Source organism: Mastigoproctus giganteus, chromosome 13 (genome assembly GCF_048544385.1).
Source record: "Mastigoproctus giganteus isolate SK-2022 chromosome 13, ASM4854438v1, whole genome shotgun sequence".
Lineage (NCBI taxonomy): Eukaryota > Metazoa > Arthropoda > Arachnida > Uropygi > Thelyphonidae > Mastigoproctus > Mastigoproctus giganteus.
The window spans coordinates 65226501-65253113 of NC_143587.1; the positions used below are offsets into that span (position 1 = coordinate 65226501).

Here is a 26613-nt window from a genome sequence, read left to right on the forward strand (position 1 = left end):
CGGAGACAATCGTAGAGTAATCTCCAGTGCTGCGGTCTCCTGCCCCGATTAAACGGCATGCTGTCCCAATTAAGCGAAGTAAACCCTGGCTATTTTCTCGATCGGTTTCTGTTTTTTAAGATTTGCCCCAAATAAACGGCTGCCCCGATTAACCGGTGGCCCAAATAACCAGAATCCACTGTATCTGATGTGATGTATCTATCCAGTATTGGTGCCATCATCCAAAAAATTGTGGAAGTCAAGTTTTTGATAACTTTCAAGATCAACTCTACTACTTTGACCACGGTTTCTGGACAGTTGAAATTAGGTTCCTTTTTATTTTTTTTAACATGGACAGAAGGTAAAAATTAGCAGGAGCCAGGTTTGGACTAGAGGTTGTGGTACATGTTAGATATTTGATGGAGCATTCAACCAACAACACAGAAATTAGGAAATTTCTAGCAAATAATTCTCATGGGATCTTAAGAACAGAAACACAATATTGATTTAGCATTCAATAAATTTTGAATGCTAAATCAGGGTTGAGGGCAGAACATTGCTGGTATGCCATTCCAGTAATACCATAGAAATTTATGATAATAATTATTGCAGCAGATGGCACCACCATTGTTTCATTTGACATCAGAGAAGCTGGAGACATGTATGGAACTATGCTGTTTGGATTGGGTTTCCTACAGATTTTTTTGGCACAATGTTTACTTCAGTATGTGCCAGTTCGTATGTCCGTTCACATGGTATGTGAAAGACAATGAAGAGAATCTGACCATGGTCCAGTGGTTAGCATGCATCATCCAGTGGTTAGTATATGTGACTACAAGTAAGGTGGTTGCAAGTTCAAGCCAGAAAAATATACAGTCCATTGTGAATGTGGTGCTGAAAATTCATCTGCCATTAATAATTCATTATCTATACAGCCATGATGAATCTGTAAATTGTTCTGGCCTCAACTATCTATAAAATAAACATAAATTTATTCATTATATTGTGCTTCAGGTGGTAGATGACTTTCATCAACCGGTGAAATACCACCACTTTGCTTATTGGAGGCTTGAAGTGGTGAAACCCATGTTTAGTCTCTAGAGCAAAGTTTCCGGCATCCCTCTCTCTCCATACTTCTCCTTCAACCCATGCACAGTACTAAGTACTATAGGTTTTTATACCTTTTGTGTTTGGGGTTCTCATAAAAAAAAAAAAAAAAAAAAAAAAATTATGCGTGAACAAATATGTGTTGACAAACCAACCCGTAAACTCAAAATAACATGGGACTACTCTCAAGATCAGCTCACTATAGCCACAAGTGAAGAGGCTTCCAGTCAACAGTGCAGTTTGAACTCAGACCTCTCCAAATAAATGACAAATGGCAAACTCACTAGCCATAGACGACTTTAAGAATGACATGTACAATGTAACAGAAAATAATGAAGTAGTATAATGAATATAATTAGAAAATAGATGTACAATAGATTTATGCTTCCCGAATCTCTACTTACTGGTTTAGGAGGAAAATTTGCTTCATAGTATTCTGCAGAATATTTATATGCATCCTGAACATCTTGTGGTCGGGTGTCACTATTAGTTTCCCAATTCCTCTCCTGTTCAGTATTAGACAATGAAGATGCTGTTCTAATTTCTACTTTAAGATCTGAATCACCAGATGAAGCCGAATCAGACTGTTTTGCCTTCTTTTCTGAATCGTATTCTTCTCCTGTTCCACTACCTGTAAATTATAATTTTTAAAGTAACTGTTTAATACAGAATACATAAATATTATAGTATATTTAAATTATATTAATAAGACAATGAATGATTAAAAATAAACCTAAAAACAACTGTTGAATTCCAAATAAAATTCCAATTTACAAATTGTAAATTGCTTTAGTTTCTGGTTACTAGCATTTTAAGAACTGAGAGAGCGAGAAAGACAGAGGGCACTACTAATAGGATTTGATCTCTCAATTCCCAAAATGGTATAAGAGACTTGGGATTTCAATCCTTAAGTGAGTGTAGAATAATTTCTCAATTCATGAATACCATCTATTCCTGTGAAGTAGTTTTTAAAATGGGAGGGATTTTCCCATACATGTAATAATGTAATGGGAAGATATGTGCCAAAAATGTATTGTTGAATCCCAATGTCTAAACTTAACAAATTCAAGAGGTTCAATCATATACTATTATGCTGTGCTATGATAGATAAGCCAGTACAAGTGTCAATAAGGTTTCAATCTAAAATCTGGTAATAATCTGGCCCCATGGTTGCTTCATTTGAGAGTTTGTACTACATTTATTTATTTCAAAGTTACTTCTTTTCTAAAATAAACTTCCTGGTTGTAATACCTAAAAAGGTCGCACAATTCTTAGGAATGCTGTTCTTCTATACCACTTTTAGAAAGGATAGTGAAACTCCACTGTGCTATCAGAGGACAGGGATTTGAATCTTGTGCCAAAAGGCCTGGGTTCAAATTATATCAAGGTGGGAGGAATTTTTATGGAATTATTTATTTATTATTATTTTTTTTTTAAGTGTGAGAAATCACTAGCAAAGAGAGCTAAAAATGGAGATAAGAAGTTCTTTTCACATGTGAACACAAGAAAGGAGACGGCGAATCAGACTCCTTAAATGATTAAAGTTGAAAAAGTCATAAAAAATTCAGCAGAAGTTGCTAATGAATTGAATAGGTACTTTGCAATGATCTTTACAGTTGAAAGACTGTTTAAACTACAAGGAAATAGGGACAAGGAGAACTCAGACCTGTAAATTAAGTGATATTGATCAGAGAAAACCTATGGGAGAAAGCACTAAAGCTGGGCAAAGGTAAGGCTTCAGGATAGATGGTATACATCCTGTTATACTAAAAAAGCTGCATGCAAGTGAGTCTTCAGATTCTGGGACATTCCCCCTACACTAGAGAAAGATTAATGTCTCCTCAGTACACAAAGGAGGTGCAAAAAGATATCATGGGCAACTATAGACCAGTGTCCTTACTGTCACTAATGAGGAAGTGCAAGGCAAGTTAGCAAAATATGATGATGATTTAAAGGAAGGAAGGCTGGTTAACAACCAGAACCAGGCCATTTTTATTTAATAAATCAGTTGCACAAATGGTCTGAAAAATGGCAACTGAAGTTTAATTCTAAATATAAGGTTTTACACCAGGGAGAATAGAAACAAAGGAGTTGCTTATAAGTTAGTGGTAGTGGGGGTTTAAAGTGATCCAGGATGAAAGATACTTGGGGATTATGATTTAGTCAGGCATGAAATTTTCTATACAATGTAAGCAAGTGGTAAACAAGTATTCTCCCCAAGAGAGCAGTGGGTGGCATGGAGCAGCTGTTCTGAGTGTTTATGTCACATTTTGTTCTGAGTGTTTATGTCACATTTTGTTCTAATCATTATGTCCCCAAAATTATCATTAGCATTAGTTGAAGCATATGATACAAGAAAGAAATCATATAGAGCATCAGCAAAAAAAAAAAAAAAAAACTTCCGATTTTTCCAAAATGTTTTTCTTCCCAAAATGTAACCTTTTGAGAGATTTAGGGGAGCCTGAGAACCCTTCCACACCCTTCTGAATAAAGAAGGGTGCCATTTTCCCTATGGGCTTTTTACAAGCAGAATACATTATCAGGAATCTAAGTTGTGGGTATGTTTTTAGTTCTAGGTTTCTTTACCATGGTGCTATGCTTATTAACACCATTATTTTCTGATAGGGACTGTGTTGGGATCCCAGAAGAAAGGTTTAAACTATCAGGATTTACAAACATTTTTAATTGGTTAGTGCCCAGGTTCCTCACTACCACAGAGCTCAAAGGGATACCCACCCTCCAGCAAAGCAATAAATGTACTCAGTAGTGGGATATTAAGGCTATCCAAGAACAATACCCACACCTCCGCCAGCTTGAACCCTTTCCTCTGGACCACGAGGACGGGCATAACATCAACATGGTTGACCATTGCAGGCAAACCCACTAGGTGATTGATCCTGAGTGAGCCATCTCAGAATTTCTCATCCTGTCAAATCAGAGGGACAAAGTGAAATGTTGAAACTGCCCCCACAGGTTGCAGTTCATAAACATGTTGGTACCATATACGGGTATCCCATATTGAGAGCCCTCTATGTAAAAGTATTTTACATATACTCAAGGGTACATATGCTTCTAATTGCTGTAATCTCAATAACATCATTCTATTCTCAAATAAGCTCATTCTTTTATTAGCTTAAAATATTTATTTTTATGTTAAATACATATTAGATAGTATGAATCAGAGCTGTAATACTCAATATGTTCTACGTTGATAATAATATTAGTAAATTAATAAGAGGAGTTTACCTCAATATAGTACGTGGAACACTTCCGTATGATACCCTCCAGAAATTAAAACGGAAAAAACGAAAAAATCGACAACTTACCGGTACATTAAAGTAAAATATAAATATAATTAAAGTAAAATATAAATAATTAAATAATCAATTTAACACAATTCAAAATCAATTCAAAACAATTAAAATTCAAATTAACGCAATTAAAAGAATCTAACGAAAATATTCAAAACGATTTTCCTTCCTTTAAACCCTTTCCCTTGGACCTCGTGGTCCAAGGGAAAGGGTTCAAGCTGGCGGAGGTGTGGGCATTGTTCTTGGATAGCCTTAATATCCCACTACTGAGTACATTTAAAGGAAGGAAAATCGTTTTGAATATTTTCGTTAGATTCTTTTAATTGCGTTAATTTGAATTTTAATTGTTTTGAATTGATTTTGAATTGTGTTAAATTGATTATTTAATTATTTATATTTTACTTTAATTATATTTATATTTTACTTTAATGTACCGGTAAGTTGTCGATTTTTTCGTTTTTTCCGTTTTAATTTCTGGAGGGTATCATACGGAAGTGTTCCACGTACTATATTGAGGTAAACTCCTCTTATTAATTTACTAATGTTAAATACATATGTAATGTTCAGCTAAATCATGTCATCACCAAACTTGTCTAAAAATTTACTCTTAACATTAATGATTTTTACTACTTTTTCCTAAATTTTATCATTACAGTATGACATATATATACAACTGTAAGTGAGAAGGAGGAAGTTTGTAAAGTCCTCTAAAATTAAATAAATAAATTTTCTATTTATAGTGTGGGACAATCACACAAGGTCAGAGAATCTCACAAAATATAGATAATACAAGAACATCACCGTATTTAATAGTCATGTGAGCTTGAACCAGTCACTCTACTAATGCTAATGCATGCCCTCGTGCTTGACCACTCAACTACAGCAACCCTCCATTAGTTTTGGGTTTACAGTGCTGATAGTAGGGTCATGACAGTTTGTTTAAAAGTACTGTACTGTAAAATGTATGTATGTGGTGCAGTCCAAGAAATGCTGCTTGAATAATGAAATGGAATGCTGAGAAGTGTAAAAGGCCTCAAAGGAAATTCAAGATTAACAAATGAAATGCAAAGTTAAAGATTAGCAAAAAGGATTGCAAGCAGGAGGGAGTTGCCCTATTAAATGTAGTAAAATTCATTTAAGTAATAAAAAATTTGTCATGGTTGACTTTAACAAGTTAAAGTATCTTCCATTTCCATCTAATGCAATTAGCAATGGTAATAGTAGCCTACATTAAAAAAAAAAAAAAACAGCTTTCAAACTTCTAACTCTTCGGTGCTGATTAAACAGTAAGTGACTAGCTGTGTACACTTGTAAACAGTCTACCTAAGGTAAATTTAGCAAACAAGACAAAAACATGTTTTACATGTTAAAAAAAAACGGCTTAAGTTTGAAATATAATATCTCTCTCTCTCTCTCTCTCTCTCTCTCTCTCTCTCTTCCTCCCCTACATGTAACATTACTGATATGCAATATAACAGACTTCAAACCTCACCTTAAGGGGCTTATTTTTGGCAATTTCATGTTATGAGGTCCTGAGGTAACATGTGCATATGCCAATTCACACATTGCAGGATCAAGCCTGTAAACTACCAAAAAAAGTGCACCGACTGTTAGATGCTGTGCTGTTATGTTAGCTATAATAAAACAGTTGCAGCAAAACTGTAAACTCTTCTGGCCCTCACCCATTCAGAGTATAAATGGACATTTATTTATTTGTTACATTAAAATAACTGACATGTGACAGTTTCCATTTTCTGACCCACTGTATTCATGAATATTGGAGTGCAGTTAGCTCCTGGAGGTACTTGCACTTTGTTTGTTGTAATGCTGAAATGTTGAAATACTTTATTTTGTTCTTTTGATTATTTCTAATTTTAAAAAAATTATTTATTTTTTTCAGTGTTGAACTGATTTCCTTCTGGTGAAAGTTACCATCCTGAGTTGACCAGTAAGGCATTCTTTTACACTGAAATTGTTGTTAGATATTCCAGGAAAACTGCATACTTTGCAATACCAGTGTGCTGTGACCAAATTTCAGGTATGTCAGTTCATTCAGCCAAAGTTATTGAAATTTCTACTTCTTTACTCAACTTATTTACCTTCAGATTATACATATATGTACTGTATACAACACACACATAATGTCTAATATGACATACACACAGGTGGAGGGGAGGGAGTGAGTCACATTAAATGTTATAAGCAGTTTTCTTGAAAACTAATTGACCTCAGGCCTTTGTTTTTCGGAGATCCTTAAGCTAAAATGAACTTTAATTTCATATCGATAGGAATCTCTAAACACCTTTTCATAATAACTAGGTGCTATTCAAAGATTTAAAATGGCACAAAATTATAAATGATTATATATCCTAAAGACTTTACTGACACTTTTTTTTCTTATCTTGTATTGATTCTGATTTATGGATTCTTGATATGTCTTCATAAAATTCAACTTTGAATTCAGCGCTATTATACAGCACTAATCTGAATGCAGCAGGTCAATCAATCTGGGAATAGATCAATGAGTGCTTGGAAGTTAATATTCACTTCAAGCATTTATTAGATCACCTAAGTAAAAGTTTAATTTAGTTTGGTAATTTTAATATTTTCAATAATTCTTAGGCTTCTTCAATAATTTTTATTTTAGCTTAACTAAATCTTTGATGCTATAACCCAGCAAAAGCAATATTATGAGATAATATAATTGTTGGAAGGAAAAATTACATGGTTCAATGAAAACTTATAGAATATGTTCATTTATACCTTAATTTTTGATGTTTATAAATTTCATTATCTCATAGAGCCTGAAGGTTTCTACTGGTAAAAAATTGAAGTTTAGTTTACGATTGAAAATCTCCAAAAAACAGTACAAGACTAAATCTATTAGCTTTAGAAAACTGTTTGTAACACTATTGATTCACACTGTAAATCTGAAAAGCTAACAGAAAAATGAAAAGTATTAGTGATAAAACCACATAAATCTATACAATACCTTTGGCAACAGATTTATGGCGTAAACAGAGAGTAATAATGATTGTCACTGACACAATAAGGACAATACCACCAGTAACTCCAGCTAATATGATAAGCATTGGCAGGCTTTCTACAATAAAAAGAAAGTAATTAAACATACACATGCATGAACAGAACTGCAAGTAACTAATTGTATATTAAAGAGTAAAATAGTAAACATTACCACTGATCATTGGAAAAAAAAAAAAAAATTCCATGTCTACAATGTAGATTTCTGAATTCCTGGATAGGAATTTTAAAGCGTAGATCTCGATCTCATGCATGTCAAATCACGCATAAGATTGCATCAAATAATATGCTTTCCTTTTATGTGAGTGCCAAAAAAGATAAAATTTTATATTTATGATACATATTCTAAAATAAAGAGTTAGTTGTTAAGGTAAACACCATTCACATGTGATTATCAAGCAAAGTAATTTAAAGAATACAATAAGAAAAAAAATTAATATATCATTTTAATAATAAGAATCTTATAACTAGTGGCTGTTGTATTTTAAGAAATAATATAATGGCCTAATATTTCTGAATAACTTTAAACTGATTTCGTACTTATATAATGTAAAAATGTAAAAAAAACAAATTAGGATTTCTCATGATGGAGTTTCAGTAACAGTAATAAAGTTCATTCACTGGCCAAGTTGATACAATATCTGCCTTTTGCAGCAGGTAGTTTACTATTCAATTGACAGCATTTCAATCTTCATTTCTAATCACTTTCATTTTCAGCCCATGGCCACAGTACTTTTATATCACATGTAGGCCAGAGAACACAAGAAGGTACATCTTCAACAAAAAGAAATGCTAACTTGGAAATTTTTTTTTGTAAACTCCAGTTACAGCCATCCAGAAGAAAGGAATTTGCAACTTCATTGTAATATGCCAACACCAGTTAAGGATGTGCATTTTTTGTGGCAGCATACAGATTTCAATGTGCAACATGTGTACCAGTGACCATGTATGCTAACCAAGGACCAGAGTCCAGCCCTTTATTGAAGTTTAGCTTTTTCCACAGCATAAAAACCCTGTAAAGGGGCTACTGTGCTATGAAATTTAAGCATCTATTATATTAATCACATGCATCCACCTCCTACCAAGAACATAAAAAAAAATCAAAATTTATTCTAACAGTATATTAGATATTAATAATGATTATCTTCAGTAAGAGCAGACTTTTGAATAAAACACAGTTTACTTACTGCATGAAATATTTGGTTTATTGATGTGGAAGGATACATTGGTACAATTAGACCTAAATAGTCACAGTAACCAAATAAAATTGGCTACATTTTGAATTTCTGTATTGAAATCCATCTTCAGGCAAGAATGTGGAATTAGTGTTTTTTTTTTGTACATGAATTTTATGAAATCTCCATCCAGGCTTGAAGATAAATTTAAACATAGAAATCAGAAATGTAGGCAATTTTATTTATTATTAGTACTGTTTGGGTCTAACTGTACAAATTATCTTTGACTACCAATATACTAATTAAATATTTCATGTGGTAGCATGATTTATTAAACTTAAATTTAATTAAAAACATTCTTTATATTTTTTATCTATACTTTTCCAATTAAAAAATAATTAATGATGCAGATCAAAGGCGAATACTATACTTGAGGAATACTAAATTCCTACTGATGTAATTCTGAGAGATATTTCAATTTTTAACCTTTTCTGTTTTTGATGTGCACAAATTGCATAATGGGCACCTGCTAGAGGCTAAAAAATAAGCCAAATTCAATTGTTCATATTCACACTGAACCATTAAAAATTCAAGAATATAAAAAGTTCAATTCAAGAATATAAAAAGTTCACAACTTCATACTGAGAAAGTATTAGAGATTTGCAATCCTTTGAAATTCTCAAATGATGAATGACAAAATTATAACTAATTCTATAAATCATATCTATATTCTGAATATAAGGACAACTGCATTAATGAACAGAAAATGCATCTAATTATTTCAAGTTAATTGTCATTAATACATTATAAACAAATCCAACAGATATCTTTATACAAGAATTGAGTCATGGCAATTTATATTTTGCTTATTTATACTCAAACAAAGAAATTCAATAAAAATAAATGGCATTCCAACTCCATCCCAAATTATCATAAAATGATAGGTGTATAAATTTTCATTATTTATGAATTACATTGCTTTAACCAAATAAATATTAATCCACTCACCTAATTTCCAAAGGAGCAATAAAAAAGTTAATTTGCATGAACTTCACAAATTTCTTAAATTTTTAAAAAAAGGTGCTCCATCTAAAATAAGCTTATTTGTTTAACTACTATTTTAAAAAAAAAACGTTTTTTTTTTTTTTTTTTTTTTTTTTTACAGATAGAACAATATAAATGAAAAGCAAATGTTTCCTTAAAATATTAAGGAAATTGTTTTTAAACTAATTACGGGTATATTTTCATGTCATATGGATGGCTGGTGTTGATAATGTTTTACAAGAACTGTTAATAAAACTAAATAGTTATAAATTATACTAAATGGTATCTCTTTTATAATAAGTGTTTTTAAATACCCATTTATCTTCTTGAATGTGTTTTTCTCACAATGTAAATGGTGTTAGACACACTGTATTGCCAAAATATTAGAAGTCTGTCTCAATATTACTGGTATGGATTCCTCATGAATATATTCAGCACACATTTGAAAGGCACTTGGGTGCACTTCCACTACAGTGAATGAAAATTATTCCAGATGTAAATAAAAGAAACCCTTAATGTTCATTTAGTAAAGTGAACTATATCATTTAAATAAAATGGTAAATTTCTAAATAAAATTTGTTTTATATCTTGGGGAATTGGAAATGAAAAAAAAAAAGTTTTTTTAATTTTAATTTTTTTTTTTTTTTTTAACTTTATTGTATTTAATTTTATCCAATAACCGTATATTACTGTTTTTTTTTTTAGCATGCATTACATTTTTTTATTATGCTGTACATCACATGCTGGCAATATTGCAAGCAGGAAAAAATATAAGGGGATATCCGAGATGAAATTGAAATTTCCTGATTTAGAAATGGATATAGTTTTTAGCACTGCAGCAAGTACGATGTTGCTGTCAACCACACTACCTTAAATTTAAATGTTAAAAAAAAATCTATTAAAAATTATTTCAATGTGAATTTTAATATGTGCCCAATAATCTTTTCTGTTTTTAATCTGCATCCCTAATTATATTCTTATTGGAGAAGTGTATCCATAAAAGTCTGTTTTGTTGTATATACAAAATATGCCACCCACCCACACGTGTAATTTCCCAAAGAGTATGTATTCATAATTTTTTTTTTTTTTTTTTAATAACAAGACTTATTGGGGCATTGTATTGTAACAACTAAGCTGCCACAGAGGACAGTGTCAGAATAAAGAATATAATTTTCAAATACAACATTTTAAACTATTTCTTGTCTTCCCCCCAAAAAGCATCAACCATTACATCCAGTACAACAGTGTGCCTGCTTATGCGACATTTTCTGCACCCACTGCAAATCAAAAAGAGGGTAGAAGTTTATTTTTTACTCCTTGGGACTAAACAATTTGAACTTCTCAGGCTGGATAACAGCCAGCCTAAGAAGTTGGAACTGTTGGATAATGTCCTAGCCATTTCAGTAGTGCATTTGCAGTGTGTGTGTGTGTGTGGATGGATGGGTAGTTTCCTTGCAGTGAATTTTTGTAGCAATAAGCTCTGTGGAGTGAGTTATGTTGTGGATATTTGAAATTTTATAAAAATGGCAACTTTATACATATGAATATATTCGTTTTGACTTTATTGCCTACACTGTAGTAAAATTACTATCAAAAATCAAATTCAGAATTTAAAAACAAATTGTCAAAAAATAATGTGAAAAAAATTGTAAAAAAATTTAAATGAAACATCATAACTTTTAACACAACAATATCCTCTACATCTAATTTCTTGATTTGGTGTTATCAAATTTTGGATATCAATTCCCTAGAAATTCTACAATTTAGGTTTTATAAGCTCAAATTAGACAACTGAGGTTAACAGGTGCAATCTTCTCTGATTATCAAAGCTATTGTCATACTACCATCTATTATAAACTGTGTTTACAATAATTCAGAAACACTGATAAGAGATGGTAGTGTGCATTAGAAAAATTACAATAATTCATACAATTAAAGGAACGTACTGTTTGAAGCAATCTTCAAAACATAGATCTACGTATGTATAGTAGTACATACGTAGATCCAAACAGAGCCTACACATGAAAAATGTAGATACCAATAAAAAAATTGTACATACCAATGAAAAAGTTAATGGTCTAATATACAATTAATAAAAACTAATTTATTCATTAAACAATTACATAAAAAAAAAAAAAAAGAATAAGCATTTGCACTACAAGATCTATGTCAGTCCTCTGGTCATATACAACACAACCAACAATCCATTAAAAAAAAAATTAATGATAACTTCTGTTTATATATCCTTTAACTTTGGCATCATACATCTGACAAATAAAAGAAATATTGATAAAGGATTAATTCATAGCCACATGTACCGAGGCAATAAATTAATCCTTTATCGGTAATATTTCAGAGGACCTTCAACAAGAGTTACTTTAAAAACTATTAAATTTTTCTGTTTAACAGTTTTACCCAATTATTGTCCATCCAAGAATATCAAAAATAGAAACCTGGAAGCCACTAACATGGAAAATACAGCAACACCACCACCACCACCTAGACAACACAAATCAACCACAGTTTCCTTCCATCAAGCATCACCAGCACAGATGAGAATTGTGGAAAATTGAACAATACAGTCAAATCCAGAAAGAAATTTTTAAACAAATAGTCAGAATTCCTCACCACAACACAAATGCTCTTTTTAACAGCATAGGTTCCAGACTAGAATGCAGCACAAGATTAGTGCCAATCAATATTCATGATCCTCAATTAGTACCAATAAAGGGGAGAGGACATATCCTCTGCAGAGAATCCTTTTCCAGTCAACAGAAGAATGACCAGGTAGCAGCCAGAATAGCAGACACTCAACACCATATTTTATTTGCATCCAAGCAAAATATGTAGCTCTCTTGATACATCAATACAACATAACACGGATCTCTATCTATCAAAAACTCAGGTACATATAACTTAATATAATACATATAACTTAATACAATATATATAACATTCAAATCAACTACCATTTTATCATGAGATATTCAGTTTACTATATCTCTTTCAACTAAAGATGAACCTTTCAATGCATGCAAATTGATCTGTCCTCTCCAAACAATGAGGTGGAAATAATGGTCATATACAATGATGAACTTCAGCTTGGAGTTTATTGTGATTGGTGGCATGTACTTTGCTGTTGTTTCAGACTGTACTAATCAATTCTCACAAAAAAAAAACTGTGAGTAGTTCATCATTAGTTGAAAGAAGTATAGTGATAATGATACTTTGAAGTTAATTTAAAGTTAATTATATTACTTCTATAAGCCATGAGAAAAAGATAAATTGTATTCATAACATAGGCAAAGTTTAGAATTAATAATTTTATTATAATTTAATAGTAAGTTTAAAGTTAGATAAAAAAATTATAGTTTCTCTAATGCAAGGCAATATTGTCTATTAGTCAAGTCCTGCATTTATGAACATACCCTAGTGTTTAGATTAATTATTTCTATTGTGTGGTTTTTGTATTTGCAAATTATTTCTTTTATCTTCCTTTCTGTAATTTTTTTCTCTGATCATTATCAATAATTTTAATTATCATTGCTGTATGGTTTTTCACTTGTATATTCATGTTCCAAAATTTATTATTTCTTTCTTTCTATTGCATCTTTTATTTTCTTCAAGTGTTGTAATATTCTAGTTTCTAATTTGTTTTGAATTATTTTGACAAATACAAAATAATTTAATAATTAATAATAACAAAATTGTTCTGTATTCTCAAAACCATTTAGCTGTTATTAATATTATGCTACATTGTGTAATTTAATTGAGATACTAGATAGATTTAATCCAAGAAGACTATTCTTTCAAAAGAAAACCTTAAATGGAATCCCATTAAACAAGTTTGACAGTATGTAACCAAGGAATGAGATAATGTTCTGAAATTCCATTATGCTTAAGTATTATTTACTCTAACTCAATTTACACTACATTGCACTGAGACTGAAAAAAATTATTTTTTAATACTTTTTAAAAATGAATTATCACCTAACAAAATTCTTTCTTAATGGCAGCTTTAGTTTACACATATGTAAACTGACCAATGGCATCATATAATTATGTATAAGAATTATAGACGTGGACATTCACAATACAAACAAAATGAAATCACACCCACTGCTACTTTATTAAAAACATTTTTTTTTGTTTGTTTTTTTTTTTAGAACCTTTATTGCTTGTATATTAATAACCATATTGTATATAGCAAGTTAACCCTTCATGGCTTTAAAATTATAATTAATATAAGGATAGTTCGAGTGAAGCACAGATTTTTGGAATAAACAGATCAGATATACATCTGGTGAAAAATGAGTACCTCAAATGTTGAGACATCAATGCCATCATGTCAGAAGCCATGACACATACCTTCCATGTAGAACTTCGCTGACTCCTAGTATCATGATCTTCATTGTTTCATATGCAAGTGACCTCTGATGCATTCATCAGGGGACTGAAAATATAAGCAGTTCTTTGCAAGAATGACAGGTCTGTAGGCTGGGCATTGTAGTATTTACCACTTATACCCCTGCAGCCAAGCTTAAGCTGCCAGAATTTTGCCTTTATACTTATCAATCGGCTCCATTGGTTTGCTTTAGTGATGGACACTGATTGTGGCATCGGTATTGTTGTTATTTGATTTTTAGGAGCATTAGCAACTAAGGCCATATTGCTCCGGGGATATGCAGTGGTCATTCACTGACCTATCCGCATCCTCTGTATTTGGTGGTCACGGGCTCAAACCTCGGTCTAATCAAGAAGCGTGTGCTATGCACTGCTGCTCCTGCCCACCCGGCTACAGAGGCACCACCATTGCATCATGAGGCAACCAGGCCATCAATAGTATAATCCATGTCATATCATGTCTGTGTTTAAATTCGTCAAAAAAAAGCAAACATCTTTCAGAAGTTTCTGATGATTACAATGAGTATCAACTTCAATAGGTATCGAAATAAAATACAAATAACTGTGCACTATTATTAAGATGAGCAAAATGATTTTGTGTCTGGCTACTCTGTTCACTTTTAACTTTAATCTTCTCATAAAAAAAAAAAAAAAAATACAAGTAAAGCCCTTCATTGGTCAGTTACTAATAAAATACATGGTGCTTTAGCAATTGACCAATTAGAGCTTTAATTAAGACATATATATATTTTTTAATGTTGGGAGTGGAGGGGAGAGAGAGAGAGAGAGAGAGAACAGATCAGTTTTTTTTAATGTTCTGTGTGTGCTGCAAAAGTATTCCACCAAAAATAAGCACTTTTCTATTTTTCAATATTTTGATGCATTTTAAAATATATTTCATATATCAATATACAAGTTCATTATACGAGGTGTGTAATACTCAGGATGCCAAAAACAAACCAGTAATCTAATTTTCGCATCAGGGATGTGCTCCTGTAAATGCAACACAATATATATCAAAATGATCTAAATCAGGCATGTTTTGTTACACATGAACCTTTGTAATAAAGGTACATGTGTTGTTGTGATAGATATGTGATATAGGAGACATGCATTCCTGTGGTCAACTTTTTGGACATGCCAACTTAATTTAAGTTTCAATGAACTACTTATTAAAAAACAAAAACTAAATTATTCACATTTTAAGAAGTCATGGATAGAATTCTAAACTGTAATTTTGTTTCATCTTCTCTTGATAAGATTAATTACGGCAGAGCAAGCAAATGATCATTTCATAGTTGACTGAACTTGCCACTCCACTTCGTGTTTCAGTCATCTCAATTAGAATGGCCATCCCTTTCTCAAACAAATTTAAAAGCTTCGGTCATTCTTTTGTTGTGCTGTTTTACTCGTGGTTCTGTCTGCATTTTCTCTTCCTCCTGCATTTATCTTCTATTGTTCTAACTCAATCAAAACCTTGTTAGGCCAGCCCAGCATTTTTCAATTCCAGCATCTCTACCACATCCAGTGCATCCAGTTGATATAGATGAACAGTGCGCTGTTGAGTCAGTTTGGTGTGACATAAGCACTGCAAAAGCAAAAATAAGAGTAGGGGTGTGTTATAGGCCTAATGCCTCGAATGAGTACAATGAACAATTGTACAGAGAAATAGAGTGGGCCAGTAAATCAGAATGTCTTATAATGGGGGATTTTGACTTCCCAGATATTGACTGGAACTTGTGGGTTGGTCACTCACACACTAATAAGACTTTTGTGGATTTATTAGATAATTGTTTTCTGCAGCAGCGTGTTCGAGAGGCAACCAGAGAGGGTAATACTCTTGATCTGGTTATCAGCAGTGATCATTCATGTATTAAGAATTTGTAGATAAAGAAACCACTAGGTGGCAGTGATCACAGTGTACTGATGTGGGATTTACTTAAAGAGATAATTACCATCAGGGGTAAAGAAAGGGTTTTTGCTTCCTTAAAGGTGAGTACAGTGGTCGCAGACAGTTTTTAAATTCTGTGCAGTGGGATCAACTGACGATGTTACCAACAGTAAATTCTAAGTGGGAAGCATTCAAGGAATTAATCGTGGAAGCTACTAAAAGTTTCATACCTATTAAGAAATATTGTTCAAGGTTTGGGCCTAAATGGTTATCAAATGAACTAATGAGACTCGTCACAGAGAACAAAAATGCATGGGACGCATATAAATTATCAAGTGACTCAGAAGCCTATGGTAGATATAAGCTAGTCTGTAATCAGGTCACAAAGGAAGTTAGGCAGGCAAAGGCAGATTACAAGAAATCTTTGACAAAAGATGCTAAGAAAAACAGCAAGGATTTCTTTACTTATATAAACTCTAAAAGGAAGGGGTTGAATCTGATTGGTCCACTTGATATCGATGGTTCGACTGTTGATGATCCTGCTCAGATAGCGAACAAACTGAATGAGTATTTTGCATCTACATTCACACACGAGGAGTTATTAAGGTTTGAAAATGGCAGAAGGTTATCAAATTGTAGCAGGATGCTTAATGATTTTGTAATAACTGAGAGCAAAGTGGAGGAGAAATTGTTGAAGTTAAACATAAGAAAAGCACCTGGGGCGGATGGGATCTATCCAGTTATATTAAAGGAGGCGGCAAAGCAAACCTTGGCCATAATTATGAGAGCATCCTTAGACTCAGGGAAGGTCCCCACGGACTGGAGATGTGCAAATGTATCCCCAATTCACAAAGGGGATCGAAGGGTGACACGGGTAATTACAGACCAGTTAGTTTAACTTCTGTTCCGGGTAAAATAATGGAATCACTGCTTAAAGATGCATTGCAGGATCATCTAGACAAGACTGCAGCAATAATTCAGACACAGCATGGGTTTGTTAAGGGAAAGTCTTGTCTGACAAATTTGATAGGATATTATGATGTGGTTACAAAGGAACTGGATGCAAAAAATAATTTTGATATCATATATTTGGATTTCACGAAAGCTTTTGACACTGTTGTGCATGGAAGACTATTGTACAAATTGGAGCAGAAGTATTAAGGTTAAGTTGCTACAATGGATAAAAGGATGGTTGAGTGGGAGAAGACAGAGTGTGGTAATCAATGGGTGCTGCTCTTTGTGGACTAATGTTATTAGTGGAGTTCCACAGGGTTCAATGTTGGGTCTCTGCTGTTTTGTATATTTCTCAATGATATTGATGAAGGTATATCAGGCTTAGTGTCGAAGTTTGCAGATGATACAAAGGTTGGCAGGATTGTTAATAACAGTAATGGCAACTGAAGTTTAACCTTGACAAATTCAAAGTACTGCATATGGGTAGAAGTTGTTGTTGCTGTTGTTGTTTTAGTTTTTAGGAACATTAGCAACTAAGGCCATATTGCTCCAGGGATATGCAGTGATCATTCCCTGACCTTTCCGCATCCTCCGTATTTGGTGGTGACGGGCTCGAACCCCGGTCTAATCAAGAAGCGTGTGCTATGCACTGCTGCTCCTGCCCACCTGGCTACGGAGGCGCCTCTGGTAGAAGTAACCCCAGAGAAACGTACCAACTGTGTGGTACTACACTTAAGGTGGTAGAAAATGAAAAAGATCTGGGAGTAATTGTGCAGTCAGATATGAAGTTTTCTGAGCAATGCAGACAGGCTGCCAGGGCAGGTCATGGGGTTTTGTCAATGATATATAGGAATTTTGCTAGCAGGGAAAAGGAGGTGATTGTCCCTCTGTGTAAGGCAATGGTCAGGCCACTCCTTGAGTACTGCATACAGGTCTGGAAGCCTCATTTTAGGAAGGATGTAGATTTGCTTGAGCTTGTACAGAGAAGGGCAACAAGATTGGTGAGGGGAATGAAGGGATCCAATTACCAAGAGAGGATTAAGTTCTGCAAATTGCAGTGGCTGGAGATCAAGCCTTATACACCTCAATCAGATCACTGCACATGTGCAGTGATCTGATTGAGGTGTATAAGGCCTTGAATGGATTGAGCATGCTGAATTCTGATGGGATCCTCCCACTTGTTCAGATTACGAACCTATTAGGGCATAAATTCAGAAAAGACAGACGTAGAATAGATGTGCGGAAATTTTCCTTTATCCAGCGGGTGGTTAATTGCAGGAATAAACTTCCACCTGTTGTTGTGGAAGTTGATAGCTTAAATAAATTTAAGAAGGAACTGGACAGGCATTTGGAAGGAATGGTGTGATTTTTTTTTTTTTTTTTGTTTTTTTTTGGCTGATGCATAAGCTCATACACTTGCTTTCTTGCATCACATGCCACTACTACTACATCATTCATGTCCACTGCAGCAAAACAAATGGCATTTACCAATTCCACACTCTGTAACTGAATTTTGGTGACAGTGGCAAGTTCCTGGCCATCACAAACACACTTCAGTCATGTATTCTGCCATTTATTATAGCCTGGGTGACTCCACCCCATGAAACAGCAGTGTTATCTATGAATGGCTTAATATTATGTCCGAAACAAAACTTTTGAACTGATCCTTGCCATTGGTCTGAGTGATCAGTTGGTGCATGATCTGCTGAAGAAAACACGCACACATCCTGTCATCCAGGCCTTCAATGTTATTAACAGGAGGGCCAAGTATACTGTTAAAAACAAGCAAGACTGTGTTGTTTAGATTTTGCAACTTACAATATTTCTTGATGAGGCGAGAGAAGAAACAAAAGTTCTGATATTCAGAATTTAAAATTTTAAAATTAAAAATGAAGCTATATTGAAACAACATAAATCTTCGATTTACATCTTTTCAAATTTCTTCATTTTTAATTTTAAAATTTTAATATATATAAAAACTTTTATTTCTTCTTTCTGCTCATCAAGAAGTATTGTAAGGAGCAAAATCCAAACAACAGGGCACCGCTTGTTTTCAGCAACATAGAAGAAGGAAAAAAAAGGTTTGAAATTTAAAATTTTAAACTTAAAATTATATCAAAACATCATAATTTGGAAAGACGTAAATTAAAGATTTTTAAGGTGTATATATATCTTTATATCTATTTATATCTTTAAGGCATATATTTCTTGATATCTATGCTAAAAACAAATTTTCACTAACGTAATTAATTTCAATTATTTTGCTTCTAATCATAAAGCCCAAGTTTATTTATTATTATATATTTTTTTAAGTGAAAGTCGACAAACAAAATAAAGTTTATATATACACCATATTGTATTCCATGACAGGATATCATATATCGGCCAATATCTTACCCACTCAAAAAAGGTTGAAGAACACTGATCCAGAAGATTAATTTTCAAGTTTATGCACATATCTGTAGTGGCAAGAGAAAACCAGTAGTCAGTGCATCTTGGTGAGTTCGAGGTTACAAACTGCAGATGAAGAATTTTAAGCTCTTGAAAATGGATAGGTTTTTAAGAAAATTTTGCCAATCATTTTGACTTAATTACATATTAAATTGTGTTTGATAAATAGTTTAATAATCTTAGTCACATTTATTTGCTTGTTTTTAAATTTAGTTAGTGATTTTATAAGTTAAAACTTAATATTTGTAGAGCTTTTGTATTGGTGGTTTGTACAAATATCATATTATGTAATTAATAGTGCAATGCATAGTAGTAGTATTGTAGTTTTAATTGTAGTAAATAAGTAGTTTGAAGGTTCTAATCACATAAGTTGGTGTGTATTATTTATTTTATTTTTTTTTGTTTCAGCTAAGAAATATTATTGAAACTAATTTAAAATTATGAATGTAACAGTATAGCATAATACACATGGCACAAGCTTAACAGCATAATGCTTTTAATGTAAACTTGATAACATAATATGTATTATTTTATTTAGGTATCTATCAGTTTAGGGTAGTCTTCTCAAATTAAACTGAATTGAATTTAAACAGAAATCATGACTCAGACTAGAGCACCAAAGAAAATTGGGCTCAAAGTAGTGCAAGTGCTGTGGGTTGAGGGAGAACTGAAGGGGCGGTTCTCCTACGAATTATGGCCTTACAAAATGTACTACTTGTGCAATGTTTGAAAACTATCTGTAACAGGACATGACACAGCCATGGGGATGTCTTTGTGTGTGTTCAGTGCAAAGAGTGTGAAGAAATTAGGCATAAACTCAGTGTTCTGATGGATGTTTATGAGAACTTGAAGAACTGGGTAAATTCCCTCAAAAGTTTTTAAAATGAGGCCCATCAAGCTCTCAGCTGCCTAACAAAATGCCAGAGCTTACACTTGTGCATCAGGCAACAGAGTGACAATACCAATAGCATTTATGATTATGTTTCACCCCATTCCCTCAGCCAATAATACTATAAGCACTCTAAAAATGAAATATCTTAATAAAACAATAGTTATTTAAAAAAATAAAATAAAAATAAGCTTTTACAGCCTAAAAACTATGACAATTAACATGAACTATGAAAAATACCTAAAAAGTAGTGCAAAGGTGATTTTATATTTAGGCTGTAGAGGCTTTTAATACAGAAACAAATGAGTGTTTCTTATTGAATTCCTGCACTCTCTCCATCCCCTAGTAAATACAAATGGGAAAACAAGGTAGTGTAAACAATGCTACTTTCAAAAACTCATTTAAACAAGAATAAAAAATTGAAAAGTAGCACATTTTGGTTCTTGTTTACAGGGTAACTTATGTCTCATATAATTCCAATCCAATTTTCCCAAAAAGCCACCAATTTTACAATGTAAACATTAAACTTCAAAAGAATAGCAAAACTTTCCAGATCATAAATCAATAAAAAAATAGTAGAAGAGAAAATCCACTTTAACAGTTATAACTGTTGCTGTGTTGTACCTCACTTGCTTTCTGTACAGGTATCGGTTATTTATGGAATTTTTAATAGGAAAACCAAATTTCAGATTGTTCTAGAAAAATACAATGAGTTCAGCTTAATGGGTAACATGGCTGAAGAGGAGATTTGTATGTCAGGAGAGTTGTATGTCATGGGGAAAATCAGACAATCTACACACAGCTGCATATGAGTAACTTAGCTAAAAATCTTATCTAAAAACTATTTAAACCAACCTATAGTACTACAAAAAAAAAAAACTAATTAACAAAAAATCCACCAGGAAGAACATTTTTATCTGTTTATTTGAGAAAATATCACATGCAAACAATGGGAACTCTTTTTTAATACTGTTTATGTAAAAATGATAAAACTAAAGCTTTCCTACAGGTTCTTTGCATTCATACATGCAAACAATGCAGAATGTGGAACTGCTATTTTTTAACATTGCTTACACGTAAAAATGATGAAACTAAAACATTTACTAAAGATTTTTTGCATCCATAGTCAAAATATCCTGTAAATTGAAATAATATATTAACTGTGCTTATTCTTCTTCAATGCTTACTCATTTAATTAAGCATTAGAAACACAATTAACATTGAAAGAAAGGAAATAAAAAATATTTGTATAATGGAAAAGCTCCATAAGCAATTCTCAGAGTAAACAGAATACTATAATACTATTCTATTTCATTTGGAGGTATGGGAGGAATGTAGTATTTTGAATACTTAATTAATATGAGCAAGTCCTGGTTAAATAAAGCATAGCTAATATAGATAGATAACTAAAATGTGATTTCTAAATTAAATATTTAGTTATATGAAAAACAGCTGACTATTTTTCAATTAGCACAGTAGACATGCATAAAATATTCAGATTTATATCACAGATATAAAATATAAAGACCTTATGTATTTGGCAGTGAAGTTGTTTCCAGAAATAAAATAAATTCCTTTCCTTTTTAACATATTCTATAAGACATTAGAATAAACTGAAAAGTAACAGAGTAAAATATGATGCCAACTATAGGATTTTTTAAAATATATATCTGACAATATGTTAACTGGTGTATTAAAAAAGACACTAGACATCTGGCATTTTTAAATAAGATTTATATGGAATAAATTAATAAATACCAAATTATGTTTTTAAAACAAATTTAAGAAACACAAAAAACATATTACCATTAATTTTATTAATTCATATTTAACACATTATATTTTTGAAATTTATCTTTTAGAAAAAGATACACTAGGAAAATATTTTTTCCTAGTGTATATATTCTAGGATACACTAGGAAAATATTTTTTCCTAGTGTATCCTAGAATATATTTCATTTTAAAATATGTCTTATTTTATATATTAAAAAAATATTTATTAAGAAATATGCTAAATGGTGTGGGTATTTATGATTGTAATAGTGTATAAAGTGACCATTATCTACTTTTTGTGAGACAATCCCACTTTTAGACCACCCATCCTGCTATCCATTCCAATTTGCAAAGGTCCTGCTTTTTAAATTCTGTTGTACTTTCACATTTTAACAACTTCATGTATTCTAAAGTGACAAAAGTAGAATTAGTTGGAATTTGATACTCCATACTGAAATTCATATCATTCCCCTTTCTGCACTGTTGTATTTATGTAGTAAAACATAAATTAACATAAATTAACATCCTATCTTAATGAGTAATTTATTTATCTATGATCCAACTACCTGGTTACACTGCTGCATAGCATAGTTCACAATGTTCTGTAGTGTTTCTCCTTCTGTTTTAATTAGATATTTTTAGTAATATTTAAATATTGTGAATTTTAGAACAGAATAACAAAACCACATTGATCAATATGAGATGGGCATATTATATGTTTGCATTTTTTAAAAAATGAAGTTCCTCATGAAAATTTAAAATAGATAGTGGAACGTGTATCATGCTTTCAGGATAATTCTTAGTAGACATACATACTCTAATATTAATTTAATGCCACTTTTTAATGCATTTTTACTATGGATGAATAAAATCTGGACTACTGAAACAATACAATGGAATTGATAAAAAGCTTTTTAAGTTTCAGCTTTTTTTTCGAGGCTTTCTGATTTTATATTTACAAATCACTCATTATAATATGACTGTATTATAACAAAGCATCCCACTAAACAGTAGACCTGGTCACTTGACTGTAATACAAATTTCATATGACTAAGAACATGACATAATATCACCTATTACTAACTACTTTTTCACATCTTAACTACAAAAATTTACATCCTACATTTGTTTTTAACACATCTGCAAAGAAAACAAAATTTTACTCTGAAAACAATTTTAGCTATGCCCTCTCATAATGCAATCAACTCTGATAACATTGAAGAGACTTTGTCATTACAGAACCGAATTAAAATGTAAGATAAGACAACTATTCCTCCAGTCAAGATAGCAGCAAATTTTTTTTTTCTTCCTGTTAACGTGATAAACTCTAAAAATATCAACAGCTTAGTTTTCTTGATAGATGCATTTCACAAAATAATCTTTTCTGATACACACAAAAAAGTGTATGCAATTCAAAATTTCTACAGTAATAAAACTGTTGCATCTACTTTATAAATCAGTCTTGTTCAGAAATTTACAAAGCAGTTAGGTGCACACCACTGGTGCACATACAGAATAAAGAAACAAAACAGCATGGTTATCTAGGAAGTGGCTTACCTTGTGCTGTACATAACAAGGAGTTTGGGGAACCACTGTCCACTGGGGAGCATGCTAGAAGCAAAACACAGACAGCAGCACAATCAGCACATGCAGCATGCAGTACAGGTTAGTAGCTGATATTTAATGCTTTGCTTATTAGGAAACAATACAAATACAGATAGAATAGTTTTGAAATATATAAGATAAAAATGCAGAGCACAAATTTCTGTCATGCAAAATGGCAAAGCTCACAGATGAGAATATCTTATCTGTAAGCATGCTTTAGTTAATGATTATGATTTTTTTTTTCACTTAAAGGAATATTAAAAACTTGTGATGTTAGTAAAAGTATTATAACAATGAAAATACCTATAAAAGGAAAACATTTCATTCATATAGATACATAAATATATAGCAGTCAAAATATAAGATCCACCTTCTCACCTGTACTTTGTATTTGTATACCTGTTTGATTTTGGTGTGAAGAGATTAACAAATATTCTGTAAATCAATGAATTTCTGTATTTCTGATAAGTGGCTAGAACAATATCATGCCAGTCTCCAAAACAGGTTAAAAAAAGGACACAATGCATAAATGATTTACATTCTTAACGCAGCAGCAATAGGCATACCACTAAACCACTATACTGCCACATGGCTGGCCACACCTCTTAGTCAATTTAATACAAGCTATGTAATGTTTGTTCTGACACTCATTTTTCTGAAATAAATTGTCCTACTACACACTCTTCAACTTAATGTTTATGGAGAGAAGTGTACTAGTTTTCCAACATAACCTGTTAATGAGCTGACTGGAGATAGTTGGCAGAAATGGTATAAGTATAGCACCAAACACCAGAAATACAGAATGGGCTACTATAGTCATGCACCGCTTGCAAGTCAAAGTTGTCTCCCAACAAAGCCTATCCTGACACAGAGAACGGAAACACTAAACATTACAGCGGTGCACAGAACATGATGTAGAGTAATGAATTTGAGTATAATATCCTGAAATCGAATGTACATGGCTGTGTTGTATACTTAGAGAATGATTTTATCCAGAATGTACTGCACCCACAATGAAGTTCAATGGTGGAAGTGTGATGGTATTGGGTCTGTTTTATATGGTTTGGAACTGGTCTACCAGTTGTTGTCAATGAAACCATATATGCAGCTCTTTATAAGGCCTGGCATATGTGAGTAATCAAGATGGGAGTACAGTAGCACATGCATTTGAGTTAACTGTGGTTTAAGCCCACATGACTGCTAATTATAGTAATTTTCTTGTATTCTCTATCTCATAAACTCCTCTGACTTTACAATCATCCCAAAGTATAAATAGAAAATTATGATATTTTACCTGCACTGTAGCAATTCTTTGGGGAAGGACTATATTTGGATCAGTATAAACACACAATCAGAACAACTGTGGTCTAAGAAGAATAATGTGTTGAACCTGCTGACAATCAAGACCACAGCTAAACCAAATCAAGCACCTTCAAGATGTTTTGGAACAACTGAGAGCCAGAATAAGGTGCCCTAATTAAAAATCTGTAGTGTCCCCCAGAGGATTATTGATGTCATTAAAGCCTATGCAGGCTAAACTTCATAGTAAAATTCTTTTTTCTAACCATTTTTCATTTAGTTTTTGCACATATCAGAAGATAGTGCATATTTTTTCTCTTTCAATATGTTCCATACGATAAACACTGTAGTAGTAGTAGTAGTGGCATGTGATGCAAGAAAGCATGTGTCTGAGCTTATGCAGCATCAGCCAAAAAAAAAAAAAAAAAATATCACACCATTCCCTCCAAATGCCTGTCCAGTTCCTCCTTAAATTTATTCAACCTATCAACTTCCACAACGACAGATGGAAATTTGTTCCAGCAATTAACCACCTGCTGGCTAAAGGCACATTTCCGCACATCTATTCTACATCTGTCTTTTCTTAATTTGAATTTATGCCCCCTTAAGTTCGTAATCTGAACAAGTGGAAGGATCCCATCAGAATTCAGCGTGCTCAACCCATTCAAGGCCTTATATACCTCAATCAGATCACCGCGCAGGTGCCTAGTCTCCAGCCACTGTAATTTGCAGAACTTAAGCCTCTCTTGGTTAAAGGATCCCTTCATTCCCCTCACCAATCTTGTTGCCCTTCTCTGTACATGCTCAAGTAAATCTACATCCTTCCTAAAATGAGGCCTCCAGACCTGTACGCAGTACTCAAGGCGTGGCCTGACCATTGCCTTATACAGAGGGATAATCACCTCTTTTTCTCTGCTAGCAAAATTTCTATATATCATTGACAAAACCCCATGACCTGCCCTGGCAGCCTGTCTGCATTGCTCAGAAAACTTCATATCTGCCTGCACAATTACTCCCAGGTCTTTTTCATTTTCTACCACCTTAAGTGTAGTACCACACGGTTGATACGTTTCTCTGGGGTTACTTCTACCCATATGCAGTACTTTGCATTTGTCAAGGTTAAACTTCAGTTGCCACGTCTTAGCCCATCTGCCCAAATTATATAGATCCTGTTGCAGTAGCACACTGCCATTACTGTCATTAACAACCCTGCCGACCTTTGTATCATCTGCAAACTTCGACATTAAGCCTGATATACCTTCATCAGTATCATTGATAAATATACAAAACAACAGTGGACCCAACACCGAACCCTGTGGGACTCCACTAATAACATTAGTCCACGAAGGGCAGCACCCGTTGATTACCACCCTCTGTTTTCTCCCACTTAACCATCCTTTTATCCATTGTAGCAACTTACCCTTAATACCATTCTGCTCCAATTTGTACAATAGTCTTTCATGCGCAAAAGTGTCAAAAGCTTTCCTGAAATCCAAATATATGATATCAAAATTATTTTTTGCATCCAGTTCCTTTGTAACCACATCATAATATCCTATCAAATTTGTCAGACAAGACTTTCCCTTAACAAACCCATGCTGTGTCTGAATTATTGCTGCAGTCTTGTCTAGATGATCCTGCAATGCATCTTTAACCAGTGACTCCATTATTTTACCCGGAACAGAAGTT

The 26613-nt window shown here is 32.8% G+C and overlaps 1 protein-coding gene across 7 annotated transcripts in view; it reads right to left on the bottom strand.

The window, feature by feature from the left end:
- Positions 1 to 26613, bottom strand: part of LOC150076131 (irregular chiasm C-roughest protein-like) — a 565240-nt gene that overhangs the window by 20716 nt on the left and 517911 nt on the right. For 6 of the 7 annotated variants that reach the window (XM_090388091.1, XM_090388093.1, XM_090388090.1 and 3 more), the window contains 3 exons: positions 23578 to 23631; positions 7390 to 7500; positions 1491 to 1717 (listed from right to left, as the gene is read on the bottom strand). In XM_090388091.1, coding sequence (XP_090244217.1) covers positions 1491 to 1717; positions 7390 to 7500; positions 23578 to 23631 — 392 coding nt within the window. The remainder of the gene's footprint in view (positions 1 to 1490; positions 1718 to 7389; positions 7501 to 23577; positions 23632 to 26613) is intronic. The other variant, XM_090388094.1, reaches the window with a different exon arrangement.